At 39.0% G+C, this 23,611-nt stretch overlaps 1 protein-coding gene across 4 annotated transcripts; it reads left to right on the forward strand.

Moving 5' to 3' along the window:
* The first annotated feature begins 331 nt into the window (after positions 1–331).
* Positions 332–23,255, forward strand: st3gal4 (ST3 beta-galactoside alpha-2,3-sialyltransferase 4). 4 transcript variants are annotated; one of them, XR_009240898.1, is made up of 11 exons: positions 341–857; positions 6,381–6,426; positions 10,730–10,802; positions 11,161–11,250; positions 12,671–12,768; positions 13,787–13,850; positions 14,531–14,626; positions 16,443–16,632; positions 17,070–17,199; positions 22,432–22,584; positions 22,670–23,255. XR_009240898.1 is itself a non-coding variant. In XM_058634060.1 (11 exons), the coding sequence occupies exons 2-11, from the start codon at positions 6,411–6,413 to the stop codon at positions 22,757–22,759; spliced, it is 1,008 nt and encodes a 335-aa protein (XP_058490043.1). In that variant the 5' UTR covers positions 353–857; positions 6,381–6,410; the 3' UTR covers positions 22,760–23,255. The 4 variants fall into 4 exon arrangements, 3 of the variants coding, with proteins under 3 accessions (XP_058490046.1, XP_058490043.1, XP_058490045.1); XM_058634060.1 differs by having other exon boundaries at positions 353–857; positions 17,070–17,207; XM_058634062.1 differs by lacking the exon at positions 341–857 and adding an exon at positions 4,966–5,771 and having other exon boundaries at positions 17,070–17,207.
* Positions 23,256–23,611: the final 356 nt, after the last annotated feature.

Raw genomic sequence — 23,611 nt, forward strand, 5'->3', positions numbered from 1 at the left:
ATGCACATTTTAATGTAAATTAGAAAGCCTATTTAAGAAGGGGCCCATTTATTGGTCAAAGCACCACCTGGGGTCTCTCTGGGACACATCCATGTTATTCTGACACAGGTCCTTCTGCACTTTATTTTCTCTCTTTTTTTGTGGTACATTGAGTTTATTTTCAAACTAAGGTCACTTTTTCTTTTTTACTTGTGGCATTGCTGAACTCTGAGTAAAAGATCTGAGTACTTCACTGTGTTTCTCAATGTATGTTAGAAGAAGAAGAAGGAGGAGGAGAAGAAGAAGAAGAAGAAGAAGAAGAGGAAAACACAGCCAACACCAAAGGTTTCCAGATGTTGTCCCTTCTGCTCCAGTTTGGATCAGACTGGAGACTCGTGGGGAAAATAATTACAATAAGCTGTAGATCACATGGGACATTCCCCTAACATGCCTTCCTTCCATCATACCAGCAGCAACAGCAGCGGGACGAAGCTTTTGCTGGTATTTGGATCAGCCAGCGGCTGTGCGTGTGCGCATGCGTCCCTGCGCCGAGAAGAGACGGCGCTGTAAAGAACTGAAAATGAAGCAACGAACCGCTACATAACATCTGCCCGAGGATTTGATGCCAGTCACACGAGCGCACAGCAGCGACCCTGCGGTCTGGGTGTTCGTTGGTTGTTTCCGCTCCGCTGCTCAGACCGGTGGACGTTCGATGCCCTCATCACATTGCTGATTTTCTTCTTGCGCCGCGGGCAGAGTGGACAGATTTGGTCGTTTTCCCGTTCCCCACAGTGAGTGTCACCAAAGGAAGCTTGAACTTGGTTGTATCGGACAGCAGAGCAGGCTCGCTCCACGGATTTGGATCTCCTCGTCTGCTGGTAAGACTGTTAAAGCCCCTGTAGCTGCAGTGTGTGCGTCAGGATTTTGGTACATGCTGTGCCAGAGGAACAGCACTGATCTGCTGGAACTGGCCTCACTGGATCACAAGTTGTCAAATGAAATTTGGCTGGAACAAGTTTGGATTTGTACATTTAGTCTGGTTTGATTTTTTCCGTCTCACGTATGGATAGAGTGTGGGTAGGAATGGAAAATATTTTGTGATAATGACATACTTTCAACCACAAGTTTCAACCTGAGGTCTCAGTCTGGCAGTAAACCTCAGGACTCTTACACTGGAAAATGGTTTTAGCCAGTACTTACAGATCAGTGGCCAGGGAGCTGCCATGGCATTATCACATTGTTAACCTTTGTAAAATCTGGTCACGAAAAAAAATACTGCTTTAATAGTTATTTTAAATGTATAATATCATTGATAACACGTTTTTTTTTTATTGTGTCATGCATAGAACATATCATGACACAATTATACCATTATGTCAAGATAGAACATGAATATTATTTAACAAATAAACCTCCCTGATGTTTTTTCCCAGCCATTATAAACATTGGTATCTATAAAACATATACATAAACCCACCATTCCATTCTGTCTTCAGTGCACGAGAACTTTTCTGGACTTTGTAGAGATTCCATTCAGTATAGGTATTCTTAATTCATCATAAATTGGACAAAACAGGTGAAAGTGTGCAAGTTCTCCTAATTCACACACTCTTGAACTCTTTTAAGTCTGCCAACTTTTAGGATGAGGGGGGAAGAATTCCCATTCTGAGCTGAGCAACGAAAGACCTTTGAATTCTTTGTAAGTTTGCGCGTTAGTCGTGCTTGATTTGAGGATAATAAACAAGAGAATAGTTCAATTGTTAATGTTTTAAATGCATTAAATCTGTACGGCTTTGTGGCATTTTAAGCTGTCTGACAGACAACCTGTTTTCCCTGTTCAGTATTGACTCTGCAGTGAAGCAGTCATTCTCAAATCAGTCACCAATTACCGTCTGGATGTGACAGCTGTACTGGACAAATATAGTCCGACTTGTGTACTTGTTTCTGTAGATATGGCGGCAGATTATGTATAATATGTGCAATTTATAGACTGCATGCAAAAAGTTGAATAGGAAGTGGCTCCTCCTTTTTAAACAATGCAATGCAACCGAGATATGATTCAGACTCGGTACGAATAATCATGTTTGCATCTTTACTGTCATTTTAAAAAAAGAGTCTTTCAACAAATGAACGTTTTCTCACACATTTTACCGTGATCAAATAATTGCACTTGCACTTTTGATTTGTATATTGCACTTGGTCATATTGCATTTTCAATTATTTTGATTCAATTTGTTCACGTTGTGTTGATATGCCCCTTATCGGGGACCTCAAACTCAGGATGACCTGGGGGCCAGTGAACCTCTAGCCTGGTCAGGAGGGGGCGGACAGTTTGGGAAAAATGAACTGTTTATATAAAAAATCATGTTGCAGAGTGATGTTGCAATTTAAAAAGGTTTAGGATGATATTGCATGCAATTTCAATATATATAGTTTACGGAAGAGGATTTGGGCCACATATGGGTTTTTTTGGGAACAAACATTTATGGTCAGGTTCAGGTTAGAAGCAGCTTCATGTCACCTCGCTCTTGTTTACGTACTCTTTGACTTCATTTGCTAAAGCAATGGTTTGTTTGACGAGCGCCTTCTGACTTTCTTACACAGACATTGTCGGTTAGATCATTTATAAATTCTAAATTGCTGCGTAATAGCAATTTGTCGGTGAACAGTTTGTTTGGTTCAGTCACTGTAGCAGCAGCAGCCACACACACAGAGGACCTTTTAATCCACAGATGTTGCATTTAATGGCTCTCAGAGATATTTATCACATGATAACTTGGAGAAATCAGCTAACCCACCATGTCATGTTCTCTGCAGTAAAAAGTCTCTCAGTCAATGCTGCCTGAAAAAAAAAAAGGCAAATGAATTAAATCATTCTCTGGTGTTCTGCCCTCTGCAGTGAAAGCCCACAGGCCTCCGTGAGTCCCTGTGTGGGTGTTTTCTTTTACAGATTCATGAAATTAAAACAATATTAAAGTTATTGAACTTGGTGAAATCAAACCCTGTGAGAGGACAGAGTTTGTAATGCTGAAATGACAATGACCACACGAATAAGGCCCTTCAATTTGAGGAATTACCTTCAGTCAAAGTCTTGTCTAGAAGGGTTTAAAATTTAAAGTTAAGTCTAAAGTATTTATATTCTTGGCCCACATTTAAATTTTGTTCCAGGGTGCACACTGGTTTCATCGAGCCATATGACAATTTAATGAAACATCCTCATTGCCATGTCTGTCTTGTGGTAAAAATCATCCAGTGTCTGGCTTTACAGCCCCACCCTCAGGTTAAACTTTTCACATTGCCCCTGTAGTGAGTTGGCTAAATGATGGTCCCTGTCTTCCTTATGTTAGTCTCTTACTTAGTAACTATGTTAACGAATGATTAATAATAAAATCCTGCTTGTGCTTTGTTTATTATCATGTAGGCACATAATATGGATTTCAGTCCTGATACCTGCACTGACACCTGGGACTTTGGCTGATAATAAGTACTGATGTGATAGTAACTAATCATTACTTAAGCTGTATTGCTCACATTGATGAGACTATAGGATCATCTCTTTTGAGCTTCTCTTTTTGTTTTGCGACTCAGTTCCAATCTTGGAACTTCCACTTCCAAGACTCTTTTTTTTTAAAGTGCCATCCAGAGGATGAAAAGTATTGCTGTAAATGTAAATATAGTGGTACAACTAAATAAACATCAGTACATTAATCAATACGCTTTAAAAAAAAAAGCGTATTGTAATTGCAATGGAATTGAGTACAATCAGCCAGGGGTGGAGTTGAACTTGCGACCATTGCGACCATGATGTCTTTCTCAGTTGTCATATTGCACAACCATGATACTTAGTACCTGATAGAAATTATAATCGATGGGTAGTATTGTATCAATCAATACTCAACCAGATATAAAAGTAAAGCATTTTGGAAAATATAGTGTGTATCTATGGAATTGTTTAGCTTTGTGTGGAAAATTAACAATTAATCAAAAAAATGTTAGCGAAATCACAATACAGCCTATTCTGCAGGAGGAGCAATATTTGTTAAAGCCAAAATGTGTGTCAAAATATCATTTTAGATTAGTTATTGTCTTCACTCCAAACATGTTTTTCGAATGAAAATGAGAATAGTGATGTGAAAATGACAGTTCCCTCTGATATCGTGAATCATATCGCAATCCCTGTCAAACATAATCACAATTAGATAATTATTTTAAAATTGTTCAGCCCTAATAACAAGTAGTATGAAATCTGTGGAAGTTGACAAAGAGGATCACTTCCCTAAACCTGACGTACCCTCACCATGACTGCCACAAATACCCTTTTCACATGATGCTTTCAGGAACCTAAGGGCTGATAATAGTCTGCAGTTGCTTTAGAGCATTTGTGGTGAAAGTGGTCAAAATGTTACAAATGAGGATTAAATCAAGGGATTATGCATTTTAGAGGTGGCTTTCTGGTTTGTTTCATTTTTGCATAAAACACACACAAATGATTTCCCCAGTGGGATTGTGGTTGAGAAGAATCGGTTGGTTGGTGAAAAGGATTTAAATGTAAAGGACATGTACGTCTTTGCTGAGGACATTCACTTCTAATCCCTTCAGAATCAAACCAATAAACTGAAAAAATGTATTCAGAGATGATTAAGAGTACAAGGACATGTTGTCATGGTGACATACTGTATGTGTGAGTGATTCTCATAAATGCAAATCATGCAATATTGATTGTGCTTATGACCTTGCTGAAACCTGCTTTTAATACATTTTAGTACAGAGCTTCTTCTTCCCTTTATATAATCAGGAAAACGTCATCAAGATTAAAATCTCTTTTACAAGAGGGCCCAGGCCAAGCCAGGAAGCTACACATTTAACAGGGTTACATTTACAGAGAAGAATAAAATACAGAAATATCAAAATGCACACTTTGTGTATTTAATGATTCATTTAGTGAACTCTTAAGTTGTTTTTTTTTTCAAAGGCCTCTCTACTCTCACCTTCAACTGGAATTTGGGAGGAAGGAGCTTAAACCAATAAATCACTGACAACATTTTCCCATGCAGTGCTTTTGCCGGAATTACTTCCACTGTGCTATTCAGTGGTAGCAGCCTGAGTCATCTTTAATCACTCCAGTGTGTGACTAAGCTCTTAACCTCTTCTCCCAAGCTCTATGTGAATTATCTTGGTATCAAAATAAAGGTAACTCTTGTGATTCCACCAGAAGTGTAAGTTTCACTGTAGACGTTCCCTAGTTTGGCACTATATGTGCCATTTAAGATTACTATGGGTACCAAATTATTCAACCCATTTATTTTTATTTACATGTCACTATTGGCCTAAAAAAACTTGTTTTGAATTGGAGAATAAAACCCTAACCCTACTCAAAAATCAATATATTTGTGGCTCTGTGCTCTGGAGCATCAAAGACAACTCTGAGCCTCAGCCTGTTCAGGGCCATAGTTCTGGCTAACATTGGCCAATCTGGGTGATTGACAGCTTGTCAGAAGGATGCAAATGGGTATGATGCGGTTTGATGGACATTCGCCCTTGTTTTCGGCTCGTGCTGGTTTGATCAATTGGTGTTTAATCTGTGTTTGGTGAACATAATAATGGCTTTTATGAGCTTTTATCTGTTTCTGAGCAACATGTCCTATTGATCAAAGGAAGACATGTTTTGATATGTATGTGTCACACAGAGTCTGCCCCTGGGGCAACAGGGAAGAAGAGGTTTTAAAGTGGTCTGTCTGCATTTTTTTTTTCATGATCCATACTTGGACCGCAGTGCTTCAAGAACATCTGTGGTGAGGGGCACATTTGATGGTTCAGAAATCCTCCTCTGCTTATACTCTGATGGTCCCTCACATATCGAGGACTTCCTGCCAGTGTCCCTGAACTGTCCAGTACATCTCTTGACCCTTCTGCTCTCCCACACAGCATATCACGCATCATCAGTCACTGTAACCATTCTCTGCTCTTGTTTTGCCTGTGGTATTTTTTTGTGTATTCTCTGTCCTCTTTGCTTCACGCTCTGTTAGAGCTACTTCATGCCCAGCTGGTGTAGCTCTTTCAATCTTGCCATTAAGGTAAAAGGGTATTGATGGAAGTAATCCTAATTTTCATAATAAACTAACTTTATAACTGACAATCTAAAAAACACTATACTGTACATGGGAAAAGCAGAACATATTTCAGGAGCTTAAACCAGCTGGTTTAATTTTATGTTTGAAAAATATATTCTTGAGGAAGGATGCTGTTTCTGCAGTTCATCATTTAATTATGCATCTGCATCTATCGTTAGACCAGAGTACAATTGCATTTCCTTCATACAATTATCTCTGCCAGTCATGTTCCTGTTTCAGTTTACTTTCTGCAGACTGTTTTATTCATTATTTTTTGTTTCTACTACACAGGAGAGAGCACAGACTCGCAGACTCATTGAAATGAAAGAGGGAAAAGGTAAGATGTGATTTAAATACTTTGTTGGCACAAGATAACTTTGCAGCTTTCTCATTTTACAGTTACCTTTTGTCATTTTGTGAAAATCTCAAGCATCGGTTTGCAGTGTTTATGCTAGTTTGAAGGCAGAATAGTAAGGCATTTGGACACCAAACGTATTGATTTCATGGTGAAATTGAAAAAAATCTAAAGAACATAGTGTATTTTGTGACTCTGTCACAACAATGGTGCTGCTGTAGCCTTTCATACTGATCATAGAATGAATAAAACTAACCTCCATGACTGTTGCCGTTTATTAACGCTACATTTAAATTCAAATTTGTGAATAGGCCATTGGCCAACCTGTGTAACTCATAGACTGTATATCAAGTCTATAAGAGGAGGACTCCAGTCATAGCGACTTGGACTCGAGTTGAAGTCACTGTTTTAATGACTTGTGACTTGACTTGACAAAAAATAAAAGACTTGAGACTCGACTTGACTTGAGACATGATGGCCTGAATTACTTGATTGTTGTTCATTTTATGTTTTCAATTCAAAGATAAAAAAAATTATAATATAAAATATTCGATATTACCCGCTATGTGAGATCATGCTGGGATTGGTATGGTCATTATTGGATGACCACCCTGTCAATCAGTCAAGCCCATGGTCAAGCCCCTCACTACTTTTTTTTTTTTTTTTTAAATGTTTTGGAGAAATGAAAAACGGCACGAAAAGTGGACACTGACAGACATATAACAGTAATGAAGTAACTTAACATGTGTACACGTGAAAAACTGAGAGGCTAAATTAAGTAAATATGGCTTTAAAATTGAGTAAATGTGGTATAGATAGAGTAATTACAAACAGTAAATTCAGTAAAGATGTGTTAACAATTGAGTAAATGAAGTAATGGTTTTGAGACGGAGCAAATTAAGTAAATACATACAGGTTAGATAAATTGGCCAATAATACCATTATTTGACCTTTGCTAATATCTTTTCTCTTTATGAAGACCGGATACTGCAGGTTAGACTGCGATAATAAGACAAAATGACTTGGGACTTGCTTGAGACTTGAAGGTTGAGACTTGAGACTTACTTGAGACTTGCACATGTGTGACTTGATCCCATGTCTGTAAAAAGTTGACTTAGTCTTTTAGCTCTCCCAATGTCACCAATTTGGATGGGAAAAAAAAAATTGTTTGACCATAAAAGGAGTTGTGCATACCACCTTGTTATTCAGTCCTTTATTGTTCGTTATTGTTTGTCATTAATTCAGTAAAGCAAGAAACACTATGATTTGACAGGTTTCGGCTGACTTGGAGAGTTTTTTTTGTGTTTGCGGACAGTGCACAGGACTAGAATAATAAAAATAAATATCATTTATTTCACAGCCCGTTGTTCTACATTCTTCTTTATCGCACTGTTGTTTAAAGTGGAACTTTGCAAGACCAGTCACTTTTTAGCCTTCAACTCAATGGAGCTCACTGTCTATCGCTTTGTTCCCGCTGTCATAAAAAGTCACCACTGATGCTCGTCTTCCCTTCCCCTCTATGCATTTGTTTTCAATGGAGCCAGCGAACACAAGCCGTGGAAACCATGTCCATGCCAGTCAGCATCCATTTTGCATGCTTCTGTGTTGAATTCTCGCCATTTGAAAAAAGCAGCTCTGATGTTTACTTATGTGAGGCCCTCACTCGGTCAGACAGTTGTTTCCTCTTCCTCGCTTCCTCAGACAATTTCTCTGCATCGCCATCGCTTCTTTGATCTTATTGCGTATACCTGGACTCCGGGTCGGCAGCCCTGATCTTGCAAGGCTGAATTTCTGCCAACAGATGGTAGGGAGAGTGGAGACAGGCCCCAATCTCCCCCAACAAGACATTTAACCTATTGCATATTACAATAACCCCGCAGCTGTGGAAATTGGGTAAAAATCCTGCTTTGTTTAGCTTTCATATTTGCTCTGGCTTACACATTTCAGTCAAGGAATTATGTTCACATTATACTTTTCTTTAGTCACTAAATGGAAAAAATCAGTCGTGTTTGTATTGTGGGCAATTAAATCAGTGAAGTCTGCACCTCAAGCTGACTCTCTGTGAGTCTGCTTACAGTCAACGTCAGGCCCCTTGTGCACATGATGAAATGTGGGTTTGGATGGTCCTCAGCACTCAGACTTGCCGGGAATGCACCTTCAAAAGCAGCCAGTCTGCAAGTGCAGTGAAGTCCAGACATTTGGATTCATCCTATGAATTAAAATAAAGTAAAAGTTTTCATTCATTTGAGGCTAAACAGAATATAAGCCATTACTGTGTGAGTCAGCTGGAAGTTGAGTATACTCCACCTGCACAGTTTACCACGATGAAGAAGCTGCCTCCAGGAAGGACTGAACGTTTTGATTGATCTGCTCCTTTAAGCAGTGGGATTGAACTCACAGATCTTAGCACACGCATACATTTTCTTAAGGAGAAAGAAGTCCACTAAAACTTAATGCTTTGGCACAAAATGTTTTCCCAGTACCAACCACAGCAAGAACATGGAAATATATGGATTGCTTACACAGCGTTAAAATCAAAAGGATAATCTGTGGAGTGGAGGCGAGGATAGAGTTAGACTGCAGTTTTTATGGCAGTGAAATAAGAGCTCAACAGTTTTCTGTCAGCTTCACATTTTTAGGGAAAATACATCTATTTAGGTTTATATACTTACATTTTGAGGGAGAGGAGGTTAATGGTTGCTTTTTAGGGGAACATTATGTGCCTAACGTTAACCAGAGGAGGAAGAATCATTGTGCTTGAAATTTAAAAAGACAAATTTGAAGTTACTCTTTTCCACATTCTTGAGTGTGTTCATCATTTCCTAAACAACAACTAAAGAAAATGCAGCCCCGCCTCTTATGTGGCCCAGGATAAAGGATGAGGCGGCAGTGTCAAATCATTTCGCATTTAATTTTAATTTTGCTGGGAGGAGCCTGAGTGTATAATCCACCAAACGTCCCTGTGGTGGTGTTAATCGATTCTGTGGTTTCCACTCCTTGACTGTCTCCAGGTTTAGGCTTGCATGATTTACTAGTAGATTTACAGCCATATTACGTTACTGTTGTTGCAATGTAGCAAGCACATGTGCATGCATGCACAACTTAAAATAGCCATTCAGCTGTGCACTTCTACACTATGGTGTTGATTTTCAGCGATGTGTTGATTCTGGAGCAGTGTCAGGCATGCTCACTGCTGACATTTGCTTGGATGGACTGGCCTGGTCTGCACGTCATGAATCCGGAGCAGAAGATGCACATTGTGCTTTAAATAGTCAGATGTGTGTTGTGTCAAATGCTTTTCAATCTGATCTAAGCTGTAATCTCAGGGATGGTGGGGTGGGAAGTCTGCTCAGACTAAATTAACTGCTGTGTTTTAAGTCCATGGTAGTGCTTTGGAATAATCTTTTCAGAAGTGGTAGGATATTAAGTGTTCAGTCTAAAACAAATGCCTACCTCTATTTTGTGCCCATTACCAGGGTAACCTCCTGCCCAGTGTAGCTATTTGCGGACCAAGGAGTACATGAAGAAGAGGTCCCAGAAGTCAACTAAACGTTTTTTTTTAGATTGATGTGATGTGAGCAATAGCAGAAACTCAAGAAATGTACTACTCAGATTACAGTTTAAAAAAAATAAAAATAAAAAATTACATTTTAACTAACCGTGGTTGATGTTTTTCTTTTCTCGAGACTAAACTTGGACTTAGATAAGATGTCTGGCGCCAAGCTGTATTTTTCACATTGAACAGAAACAAGTGTGGTATGCAGGTGTGTGTGTTCAGTCACACATGCACAGTGTTTGAATTCATTGAGCTGCCTGTGGTTTCCATACAAGTTTGGTAAAATTGTGAAATGGAAGTCACTTGTCCTGTGATAAAACTATGTCCCATGTTGGTGACTTGGTTTTCAGAATGCACACACTCAGTAATCTCAGTGTGCATCCTGACAAATGTGCTTATACTGTATATATCTGCTCTTATCTTTAAGTAACAAAAAGCACTATTTTGCATCAGAGTTTTGTTTGTCAGTTATTTTAATGGGAGTGACACAATGTTGAACAACATTTTCTCCCCCAAGATCTATTTCAGTCTATTTCACTTCAGTTATTTAAATGAGTATTTTTTTATGTAACAAAACCCATCTTGTGTCGAGAATGTTAAGATGATGAAGCAAGCATGTGTTGTGAATCTTGTGACTTGAATTGTGATGATCCTCTTTTCCTTTTTTTTTTTTTTTTTATTTAATTTTTGCATGTTTGCATCTGGTTTTGTCTTTGTTGTTGACTCCAGCATGGTGCCTTCGGCTAGTTCTCCTCGTCTTCGTCTTTGTCGCATACTACTGTTCCAATGCCCTATTTCAGAGGTAATTATGCACACACACACACACACACACACAAACAGAATACAACCATTTCTTTCTTTTCTTCTGGTATTGGTAAATTGGTAAATTGTGAATTTCTCTGTGAGATGAATAAAGTATCTACGTATCTATCTATTGAGTCACATAATCACAGAAATGCCCATTTCTGGTAAAACACTTAACATCTGAGGTCTGTGCTGAGCTGAGTCACAAAACATTAAGAAGACATCCAATTTGGGCTCTCACACAGGCCCATGATTGCACTTTTTTTAAAAGAGGATAGTGGAGCCAATTAGTCTTGGTACACTTTTTTTTGTATGGATTTGGCAGAAGTTTTCATGCCACTGTGATTGTCTTTCAGTTACGTGGGCACGAGCACGCATCTGAACAGTAGCAAAACACTGTGTGGCGACTGGGTAACCCAAAAGAAGTGGGAGAGCCTTAACTTGAAGTGAGTAATGGCATGTCTGTGTGTGTGTGTAGGGAGTGAATGGCTTATTAAGGGAGAACAGTGTGGCAACAGGTCGGACAATGCATTGTTAACCCATCATTGTACCAAAGCCTCTTGCCCTGTTATCAATTTCCTCAGCTATTTCCTCAGTTTTTTTGGAATAGTGGATATACATGAGCTAGAATGTTTCCTACAATTTTTAAATCCATAAGTATATATTTTCGCCCTTTCTCTGTTATAACTTAAAAATGTCCATAAATAATACAGTTTTAAACACTGTTAATCATGTAGGTGTATAATCATGCTCTTCAGTAGCTGCGGCTAAATAAACCACTAAGTTTAGAAGTCTATACCTGCGTAACAATACATGCTACACTTTTTTTTAAAGTTATTGTTCATTGTTTACTTTTAATGACATTATCAGAGGGGGATGAGAGGGGAGGAGTGTGAGAGTGTTAGTCAGTTGGACTGTGTCATGCTGGTGGTTTATGCAACTTAAGAAATGCTGGAATACAAAACGACTCTGGGAAAAAGACCAAGAGTAATCACTTACTCGAACTGAGTTTCTCCCGTCACGCTGCTCGTTGATGTCATCAAACTAGGTCTTTTGTTATTGTTTTGATTGAGAAAAGGAGCCCCGGCAGCAGAAATGACTGGCTTTGCATTTAACCTTTGAAACAGTCTGACTGGCTTTGCATTTAACCTTTGAAAAAGATTTAAAATCCTTGTGTTTGCACCTATGAGAGAACATGATTTGCGTCAAGCTTCTGGTTGGCTGCTCTTGGATTTTCACATCAGTCATTACGGTAACAGGGAGGCCTTCCAGGCAATCACAGTGACATTTCTCTAATTAAACCCCTCCCTGGAGTTTTATCCTGGTCGCCTGCGGAGAGTGAGCTGGCACACAAGGGTAATAAATGTCTAAGAGACTCACTGTCAAAAGACAGGCGATCATAAACAGCCGTAGTCTGAAACCGGCAGTTGCTTCATTGCCACATTCGCTTCACACCACAGGCTCTATGTATGTTATTGTTTTCTTTTCCCTCTCCTCAGCACAAAAATGCCAACAGGATATTAATGAGGGAAATTGCTATTGAATGACATCATGTGAATGGCTGCTTTGCCTATAATGAGTCTGGTTTACCTGCTTAATAGACACCAGAACATTAGGGAAAGTTAAGGCATCAGTCAAGCACATGAATCTGTTTTCCATGTGCCGGTATGAACACTGCACTGTTTGGCAGTACAGTGTGTTACATTGTGTGGTTTGATAGTTACCATGCCCATATTCATGCCCTCCCCTCCTCAGTTATCCACAGACCCTCGTGTGGTACGTTTTTTACGCTGTTATATGTACAATGGAACCATGCGCACTGCAGTGAAATGTTGTAATACTGGTGGTCTGACATTTCTCTTGCAGCATTGGCAGGCGGACGCAGCTCTTTCTGAAATTGGATGATTTCTTCTGGCGGGAGCATCTTTCAAAGCTGGCATTACCTTATGGAATTAAGGACAGTGGTATGTTAACTTTTTCTTATTCCATTTAGGGACATAACACGACATACCAAATCTTGCACTTGTAGCATAATATTTACTGGTAGCTCAAGGGCATCAAAATATGGGGAATTTCAAACTAATTTGATAATTTCATCAATTCAAATCAATGGAATTCTTGTTGCGTATCCCGTCTGGAATGCAGCCTTATCTTGGACCCCTTCACACAGGGCTTTAGGTCACCATTTTTAATTTATTAAAAATATCCATTTACTGGGCCATAGTGGACCCGTATTTTATTGCCTGGCTGTATTACCTGGCCAGTGTGGGAAAAAGGGACAGAAATACCAATCAATCAAATTAATGCATGTCTGTCTGGGTATAGCCCATGACATTTTGTTCTGTCTCACTGATTTGTGCTGTGACAATTATAATAGTTTAGTGATCGTTTGAAATCAACCACGGTTAAAATCAGTTTCAGCTTCCAAATCCAGGCGCTCGTATTTGTTGTCCCCCGGAAATTCAACTCTTTAAAAGGTTCAAACTTCACTGGAATCTCATTGACATCAGTGATCATCAAGATGCCTCCAGTGATGAATATACTGATGCCAATATCAGAGATGACAATGAGACACAATGATTTCTGAATTGGGATTCTATTCGGGTTGTTTACATTGGGCAAAAAAACACTAAATTGAAAGGAATGTTTTGCATTGTTCATCAATTGGTAATTTTAAACATTGGTAAACATCAATTCACTGTCTCAATAATTGACATGTGCCATTATTTTAGGAAGTACAACATAATTAGAGGGTAAGAGCAATGAAAATTTGAATTTATTTTTTTGGTCCCCAATAAGGACCACCCTAATCTACGTGTAAGCATGGACCATAGATTAGATTTATGACACGTGGTATTTTAAGCCCTCGGCACAGCTGAAACACTACACAAGTGCCTCTTTCATGTAAAATGCACCTGGTTTTCTTGCGTTTTCAAGCATGCGCTCCTTTTCAATTGCTCCATTTCTCACTTCTCCTACCAGAGCTGCTGCTAACAAAAGTTCTTGCTGTAACTGCAAGTTACGAGATGCCAGACAACATTGAAAAGTAAGTGTGGGAACACAGTTGGTTTAGCACGTTGCTTTAACCATGTTTACATTTAAAATTTAATTTTACATATAGATATGTGTATATATTATTATATTGTATACATGCTCCATGGTACATTGACACCTGAGTGAAGCAACATAATTATTGCTCTTGAAGGAAGGAAGGAAGGAAGAAGTCAGTCAGGTTAACCCTTAGAATAACTCTTTCCCATTACTATGTTAAAGCGTACAGTATATACAGAGGCTATAAGAATATGTAAAATAGAGTGCCTTATATCATTTTCAGCACAGCCTTGATGGAAAAAATAATCCTTTTCACCATCTATATAAACACCTGAGGAAAAAGCACTGAAAATGTTTAAACTTGGATTGAATTTATGAAATTTGGAAATACATCACAATTCAGAGTTCCTTTGGCTCGTTTTTATTTACAAAATAGAAAAGAACGGTCTATTTTGTGACTTCTGCACAATTATTGCTACTTATATCACTACTAAAAATGCAATAAAAAATTAATGAAAAAAAGGCACATCTCTAAAGCCTGAGCTGTGTATTATTCCCACGGAAAATTACCATGGGTGCACCTACGGCACAGATCCATGCTGTGTGTTTTTTATGCAAATATTTAATATTCATGAAATATACATTGGTGTGTGTGTGTCTGGTGTTTCTCCACAGGCTCGAATGCAGAACCTGTGCAGTCATAGGAAATGGCTTTGCCATTAAAAACAGCTCGCTGGGGAGCGTCATCAACAAATATGATGTGGTCATTCGGTAAGCAAGAATAGCATGTGGTATTTTGTGTTATCACATTTACTAAGTGTTTTACTGTTATTTGATGCATTGGAAGGAATAAATAAGGTAGGCAAACTTCCCTTAGTGTTCATCATGTTTCAAGATAGTTGGGAAATTGGACCAGACCATAGAAAGTGAAAAAGAAGGATATTAATTCCCTTGGCTGGAGACTAATGATGGGCTGGGTGACTTCCTGACCCCGGCACAGAACCGCCCTGTCCGTAATTAGCAGATGTTTGGGTCAAATCAAGTTCTTTAAAAAGGAGGAAAGAAAACACAGAGTCTACCCAAGGACAAAGGCACTGTCAGGCATCTGACTTTACAGCCTTGGAATGAACACATGCAGTTTTTATAAGCCTCTTTCAAACAGCCAAAATTTGGCCTGGCCACAATGTGTTTCTCTCCCCTCTTTTTTTTTTTTTTTTTTTTTACCCCAATCCCCCTACATCTCTCCTCCTTTGTTGAGCTAAACATTCCCTGGCTATGTCTTTATTGAAAATCTGAATTCAATACATGCCTGAGAGTTTGATGTCATTCGGGGAGGACCTTATGTCATAGAAAGACTATGTTAAAGCCTGTTGAGACTTGAAAGTTTCCATGCAGACTAGTCATTCAACCAAAGACAGTCTTAGTCTGTGCAACTGGTTAATTATTGGTCAAGGAACGAATGATTATGCGGTTGTGGCAAAGATTTGTCAAAGGCATTGAAGCAAGGATGTGAATGCTGGACTGTATCAAATGTGAAGTCCTAAGCAGTCACACAATCTCGATCGTTCTTTTATTTACAGGGACAGTTTATTTCACAATAATTTATTTAAACTCGGAGCTGCCAAATATGAGCTCAGAATGAGGGGATCATCACAGCAGCACATGTTCATGATATTCAGCACAAAAACAATAAAAATATGTGCTGTGAAGCTGCAAAACATTTTTCTGAACCCTCTACAAGCTAACACTGATAGACACTGAATTACACACAAAGGAAATACAATTTAACAAATGACCACATCACTTCTCATAATAATAATAATGCATATCATTAAATGATCCAATATTATGTGCTTTGTTGGATTGTGTTTGAAAAAAAAAAATCAAGCAAAAGCAAAACTCTGAAAAAACATGCAGGCGATCCCACTCCCACCCCTCTCCTCGAGGCTGGGCTGCGAAAACACTAGAAGTTGTTTTCTAGTGGATTCAAGATTTCAGCTACACTTTTTCTGCCATTTTTTGCTCATTAGTGACTTGCTCACTAATGTCTGGCTACTGTTTTTGCGGTATATGCCTCTCTGGTTTGTTGTTGTTGTTCTGCGAGAGTGGTTTACTTCGCAGAAGAACAAATTAGTCCAAAAAAATCGAGGTGTGTGTGTGGTGCAAAAGTTGGCAGATCTGGTTTAAACTAGCACATAACACATGTTGTACTGGTGACGTTTAAACACGTTGGGCTCAGAGGAAATTTGTATTCTATGGTCGACACAAACAAGTTCCCATACTTTTCATCAGTCTTTTTCTACATGAAGTTTATTATTTTATTTGCTCATAATTATCATTAACTGGAGTCCACTTTCCCAAACCAGTACAACAGTGGGAGTGTTAAAAATTTAAACATGAAATGTTGACACTGAATATAGGACTTCTCCATTTGCCCCTCCCTTTCCCAAAACAACATTTTCTTTTTTAATTTGAATTAATTGTTGTTCAGAAACTTTCTTAACTCCACCAATGACTGGACATTTGCTCTCAATAAAACAATCTGGGAAATTCTTGTCCTGAATCTAGTGTCATGTCCCTGCCTCAGGCTTAATAATGCCCCAGTGAAAGACTATGAGGAGGATGTCGGGAACAAGACCACCATGAGGTTCTTCTACCCTGAATCAGCCTCCTACGATCCTGGACTGCACAACGAGCCCGGCACACTCATGGTCCTGGTGCCTTTCAAACAGCAAGATCTGCGGTGGCTCAAAGAAATCCTCTATAATGAGAAGAGGGTACAGGATATGTGTGAGAATGCGCTCTCTCTCTCACACTCACACACACATACTCGCCTTTCACTCTCTCACACAACCGCACTCCTTTTCCAGCCATCCGTGTCGTGAACAAATACTTGAAATGTTTGAATTCAGTGTCTTTAGAGTTAAATGTTTTTTTTGTTTTTTTTCCATTGCATTTTTCTGCTCCAGGCACCTCCAGACTCCCCGTGCTTATAGTTGCAGGGTCATATGCTAACTTCCACATCAGTGTGCTTGCCTTGAGACAAAAGAGAGTCATGGCTTTAATTTGCATCTCTGTTGTACAAACTGAAGTCCGTATGTGAGCTAAAAATAGCAACAGTTTCCTCTCTCTCTCTGTTTCTTTTGTCCTCTGTTTCTTAGTGCATAGCGTCCAGCCCCTTATCATCCTCTTGTTGTTTATGTGTAAAATTCAGGTCAGGAAAGGCTTTTGGAAGCCACCGCCTCAAATGTGGTTGGGTGACTTTGGTAAAATCAGAGTGCTGGACCCTCACTTTCTGCAGAAGACTGCAGAGGACCTGCTTCAGATTCCTCTGTACCCCAAAGGTAAACAGGTGAGTGAGTGCTTCTGTGCCACTGTGGTGAGAATCGAGGTGCTGCAGATGCATGCAGACATTCTGGTGTTTATTTCTCTGTCTTTACTCAGACCAATCACATCTCTAATGTAATCAGTGTAGAACTGACAATATACACAAACTCAACAGTGTGGTAGTGACGCGTTCTCTGTGTTGCAGCTCATTAACACTGACCATTTCTGGCATCCACAGATGCAATTTTCCCACTTGCTTCTCCCCTGTTTGTATTTTTTCTCTTTAATCTCCTTTTGCTCTTCCCGGTTTCCCATGTGAATCATAACAAGCTTAGATGGTGCATCCGCTGATTAGCCACAGCTACTTGACTGATATGTCCTGAGTGCTGTGATAAGCAGTTTATTTTCCTGAAATGTAGCCATGCTGGTCAACAGTGAACTTTTGGGTCCAATTACTGCAAACGACGATAAAGATTCGCCTCTGCTTGGCATTCTGGCATCTCATTACAAGATAAGCTGCTTCTGTCTTCAAGGCTGCACAGAGAATCCCTGGGAAATTATACACTTTTGAAGGACATCCAAAATATTGTATAATTTTTAACCAGACACTCTGATTCCAGAACATGGACCATTCTCAGTGTTGCCTCTCTGCACAGCTGATTATTGCTGTTTTCCAGGACAGTGTTTAGATTTTCTCACAGTTTTTCTCCACCATCTTTCTTGTGTTTATGTTTTTTGACCCAATTAAATGAAGAAAGGGCAACAAACTCAACACATGCAGGAAACTTACAAACTTACAGTTATTGGAGACCAGTGATTGTGCAATGAGAAAACATGACGCAATACTTTTTTTCTTTTTTTGCCATTGATTTGTTTTTGTTTCACAAATTGAACCTAAACTCCCTCTTTGGCTGAGGGGTTTGGATTTTGAATCATGCTGGGAATTGACTCGAACCATTACTCAATTTGGAATGATGTTTTTATTGGCCCATTGCATCTCATATGCAATGTGGGGCTTGTTCGGGGAGGACCTTATGATTTGTAATTTATTTATGATTTATTTACCATGTATTTATCAAATGCCAAATGCAAACTTTACCTGATTAAAAACGTAAGGTAAAGTGATTTTTTTCGAGACATTTAAAAAAAAGTTGAACTCAGTTTTTACAATTGTATTCTCAGTGTTCATTATGCAACAACACATCCAGTGTCGCTTTGAATATCTATACAACTATATAACTATAATCTTATAACTATAAGATTCATTCAGTGCTACTGTGTTTCTTCCAAAAGAGGTGTGATATTGTATGGGGAACTAGATATTCCTTCTATTTGAAGTCCTCTTCAAATTATTTCTCATCCAAGAATGAACTTTCCCTTTTCTTCCTTTCTTTGTTTGCACCCTTCACAGGAGGGACACTTGTACACACAACACTCTTATGCTCCCACTCGTCTCCCCAAACACATTCCTGATTTGAGCTTGTGAGTGTCTGGCCCACAGTGACGACTGTGTACAGCCGGTCCTCGTCCCCCTCTTAACAAAGCTTCATGAGCCTGTGTCCAAACTATGCACCGGGCTGGTGCTCGTGGCCACATGAGGTTAATACACACAGAATTTCAGCTGTGTCCCATTGCGGGATGCTCATCAGGCTCCAAGTGTAAGAGAAAAAAAAAAAAGCATGACAGACTGACAGGAAGACGCTGTGTTTCAGTTTCTTATCAAGGCGGTTGCTCTGTGATCCCCTCCTTAAGAAAGGAAGTTTCAGTTCTTCTGTACTTTAGTAACTGAAACTCCTTTTGTATTAAATGAATACATTTGTGATCGAAACTAAATTAGGGGAGCAACCAGAGGAGATTACATTTACTTGCGGACTTTTTGTGTACTTTTCCTTTTAAATGTAGTTCCTAACTTTTAAATATAAAAAAAGTCCAGTCCTGTCCAGTGTGCACGCTGCCTTTTGCCCTTATATCAGCTGGGATTGGCACCAGCACACCCTTGTCCTTCATGTGGAGGATAAAGTGGTCGGAGATGAATGCAATTCATGTCTGTTACATTCAAACCATTGCCAAATGAGTTCACACAACCCTGTGTTTTTCAGCGTAGCAGTTTGAGGTGGTAAAGTGAGACGGTTTCATACAGCAGCGTTACGGATGAAAACACTAAGAGGGCACCTGTGAAAAGTTTCATTCTTCACGACTGCTGAAAATGAAACTTCGCAGTTGTAATTTAAACACCATCACAAATTTTGGCTAAGTGATTCGTGCAATATTTAAAATGTTTTCTCCGCCACCAGCAAACAAGCGCCCCCCTGAAGAGCTGCCCGTTTAAATACTTGCATGTTCAATCACAGCTGCTGCTGTTTCAAAAAGTCTTGAAGGATTTGTTCACTCAGTGGGGTTTTATGTATTAACGTGAGGCTGAGTGAATGAGAAATAAATGTCGATGAATTCGCCTGGTATTTAAAAAAAAACAAAAAACCCAAGAGTTTCCCTGAAAGAGCTGTTTATCCCTGCACATGTGTATAAAGATAAATCCATAGTCACACACACATACACCTCTGCTAGTGCTTGCATGCACATTTCTTATTCCTGTCCCTTGTTGCTAGAGGCTGTGATATCATGAAGGTTAAGTATGGCCTTATACTGTAGCTGTACGTTGAATGAATGCTAAATTGGAGGTTTTCTGCCAATTGTTCAGATGCAGTGCGACTGTAACGACAACAGTAGCATTTTTAATAAGCACCTGTGGAGGAAAAGGGCATAAAAAGACTAAGGGACAAAGACTAATTTGTTTAAATAGCTGTTTTCCAGATATTTGACACAAGTTCAGTATCATGAAAAATGTACAATCTCATGAGTTTTTAAAACGTTTTGTGTTTGCAGTCTTTTTCAAATCTGCCTGGCACTTCTGTGATCTCATCTTAAATCCAAACATGTGCATCAAAAAATGCATTATTTAATAGTACAAATTAACAGATAAATAAATAAATGTTACATAATGAAGAAAATACTGTAAGTAAAAAAGGAAACCAGTAGAGCGACTGTTTACGTGGAAGAAAATAGACAGAGAAAAGTCACGAGACGGACAATATCGGAAAATATCGAATTTTTCAATAGGTTTATTATTCAAATCAAAAAGATTATATCAAATCAAAGTATACACTATACTATGTATACATACTGTACCAAATTATCTAAATCTATAGTGTGCTTCAGTTCTGCTTTTATCAATCGCTCGGTTAAATCAGTCACTATACTGTAGCTGGAGGAGAAGTCAGTTGTTGTGAACACTGATGCGTGTTCACAACCCCCCCGCCCCCCCCCCCCGGCCTCTGTGAACATGGTTAATCATTGACATTCATATGAGAAATGCCAGGTAACACCAGGATGCGCCTGCCAGGGACAACACAACAAACATGTCCAAACTCATTCAACATTGCATCATTGTTTTTTTTTTAGTCCTTGTTTTTCCTCGCGATCAGATTATGGCTCTTTATTTTGGTCCATTTTTCCAGGAAGGCAAAACTCAAGTGACAAGGAATGGATGTATTTTAGCACTTTTAGGGCAAATGTTTATTTTTAATACGATTACTCGAGACATGACTATTTTCTCTTCCGAAAACAAAAACAAGCCATTTCACACAGAATGTCTCCACTAGGATGTTTTGTCATTTACAGTCTGAAGTGTCATCATGGTTGGAGTTCATCCCGTTTTAAAATTGTGGCTTTGTCTTTCTTTCTTTCTTTTTTTTTTGCACTTATCCTGTCTGGACAGCAGCTATGATACCAACCATGGTTGCAGGCAGTAGACCACACAACTCAGTCAGGGCCAAACAATCCTAAATACATATTTTCTTTTTTACAAAAAGACTAATTTATTATTCCTTGAGCAACTAGTGAAAATGTTCAAATAAGTTTTCATAATATAAGGGAAAGTACAGGATAGAACATTATCACTTGAACTGGTGAATGCCCCATTTCTCTATACGTTTGGTAAAACCTAAAGATTTTAGGCACATACAGATGTATGAATGACTGAAAAGCCAGAGGTAAACTTAGAGTTATGCCGCTTTGCTGTAGTTTATTACTGGGCTGTGCAACTATGAATGAGAGTCAGCCGATCGGAACATTATCAGTGTGTGTTTTTGGGACATAAACGTTTACGAGTAAATCAGTGGAAAAAAGGCATGAAACTAGTTGTGTCATTTACACTCAGCCACTCAAGAGATGTAATTTGGGTTGCACTTGAGCAATTTTTGGTTTGGGTAAAGCATCTGACGGCAGCTTTTGGAAACAATTATGACTCATACGCTGAAGGGGGAAAAGCCATACCGAGCACTCATGATGATTTTCTGCCTTTTACCACTGCAGTTAGACCGACACAAGTGATAGCAATGGAGGAGATGGGGACTAACAAAGATTTGGTTCTAGGGATTTATTTGAACTCGGGATGTTGCGGTTCATTAACGGCACATTGAACACCATTGGCTTTTTGCCGGTTATCGCTGACTTTGTTAACCACTGTCGCTGAGTCCTTTGTGTTTGAGCACTCAGAGCAATGAAATCTTTCTATGATAGAATATGAAGACAAATTTTAGCTGAAGATGAACCAACGTCAACATCAAGTGTTTAAGTGAGAACTTGGCCTGTAGTTGTTCCTGGCATCAAGTGACCTTTATTTGAGCGTAAGACCTGCTAATGTGCAGTGACTCCTCAGACACAGAATGCTGTGGTTCTGGGTGTTTTATATTACACAGCAGTCATTTGGCAGAAGTGCAGAAACAACACAGCCTACCACTGAGAAAAGAAAGAATTATGTATCTGAAATGAAATAAAATAAGGTGTTGGAGGGCAGTTTCTGTTGCCCTCTACTACCATCTAGTGGTAAACTTGGTGAATGCAGTTGAGTTGTGATCTCAAAGCCTGCTTGACAATAGCAGCCTTCCCTACACAGCACATGCACATGGAAGCTTTTTTCCTCATTTCATACATTTTAGCACTGCTTTTATAGTGCGCAGCTTAATTCCACTGCACGTTTACTGTAATTATGAAGTCTTTTCTCCATAGAAGAGGATTTTTTTTGTGCATTTTTATCTCTTCTTTTTGTGAAATCCCAGTGAAATGTGGTGCAGTCTTTGCGATGCTGGTTTGGTCTGACATTGTGTCTTTTTCATTTAGAACATTTCAAATTATGCACTAAGGTACTTTTTTTTCCCCTGGAGTGTGTCATTATGTTTTGTTTGTTTCAGATGCCAGTGCATCCTACCACGGGCATCCTCGCTGTGTTTGTCGCTCTCAACTACTGTGACGTGGTGCACATTGCTGGTTTTGGTTACCCTAAATCAAATACCCAGAGGCAACCCATTCATTACTATGGACGTGACACCATGAAGTCTATGAAGGTGGGTGTAGTAGACGTCATCTTTCAGCTGTGGTTATTATTCAGCTCTTTAAATACTGATGCGCCTTTTCCCCTTTCTCATGCAGAATTCTTACCATGACCTTAATCATGAAGCTGAGGCCTTAAAAAGACTGGAGGATTCCGGAGCCATTTTGTACCTGCACCCACATTCATGATATACACACACACACACACAATGATAAAACACCAAATGGTTTATGCATTTAGTTTGCATCGTTTTATTTAAACTGAATCCAAATGTGCCTTCTGCTGAGGGATACAAGACTTAATGCTGCTGCACTGTAATAAAGTGGGCCAGTTGTTTACGCTAAAGTATGTCCACCAAACATGCTTGTTTAGGCTACTGATAGATTCAGATTGTAATTGTTAGAAATACTTTTGTTGTTTGACCAGAATCCACCAATATCCATTGACACAAACGATCATTTTACACTGCGTCACTCGTTTTGTTTGCCTTGCTGTGTGGATGGACCTGAGCACGTGTCACTGAACGTCACACAGTAACGTCTGATTACGATGGATCATGATCAATTCTATTACTTATACATGTTGGTGTTAGGGCCCATGTGACAGTATGGACCAATTGCTGTAGAGTTACATATGGCACATCTCAGATTAATCAAGAAAATTGACAATTTGTGTAATTATCAAGTGATATTTTTTTTTTAATATATTTGCTGAGGTAGAATCAATGGGGATCCTGTGTGAACTCTCTTCATGCACACATTAATTTAAGAAGTGAAATGAAAATGAAAACCTGGTCAAATTTGATTCACGAGTGGATGAAATTCATGTGAATTTAAAACGTCTTCAGACTGGAAATACAAGTTGTATTTTTTACAATTGTTAGATGAGATAATTTTTTATTTATTATATTTGTTTTTTAAAAGAAAGTTTCATTAAAAGGGGGGAAAACAATGATTCTCATTTATTGTCCCTTTGCTGTCCTATTCACATTTATTCTTCTGAATCATTGGCTCACAATCTGCTGTCGGGAGTCACTACAA

Source organism: Solea solea, chromosome 7 (genome assembly GCF_958295425.1).
Source record: "Solea solea chromosome 7, fSolSol10.1, whole genome shotgun sequence".
Classification (NCBI taxonomy): domain Eukaryota; kingdom Metazoa; phylum Chordata; class Actinopteri; order Pleuronectiformes; family Soleidae; genus Solea; species Solea solea.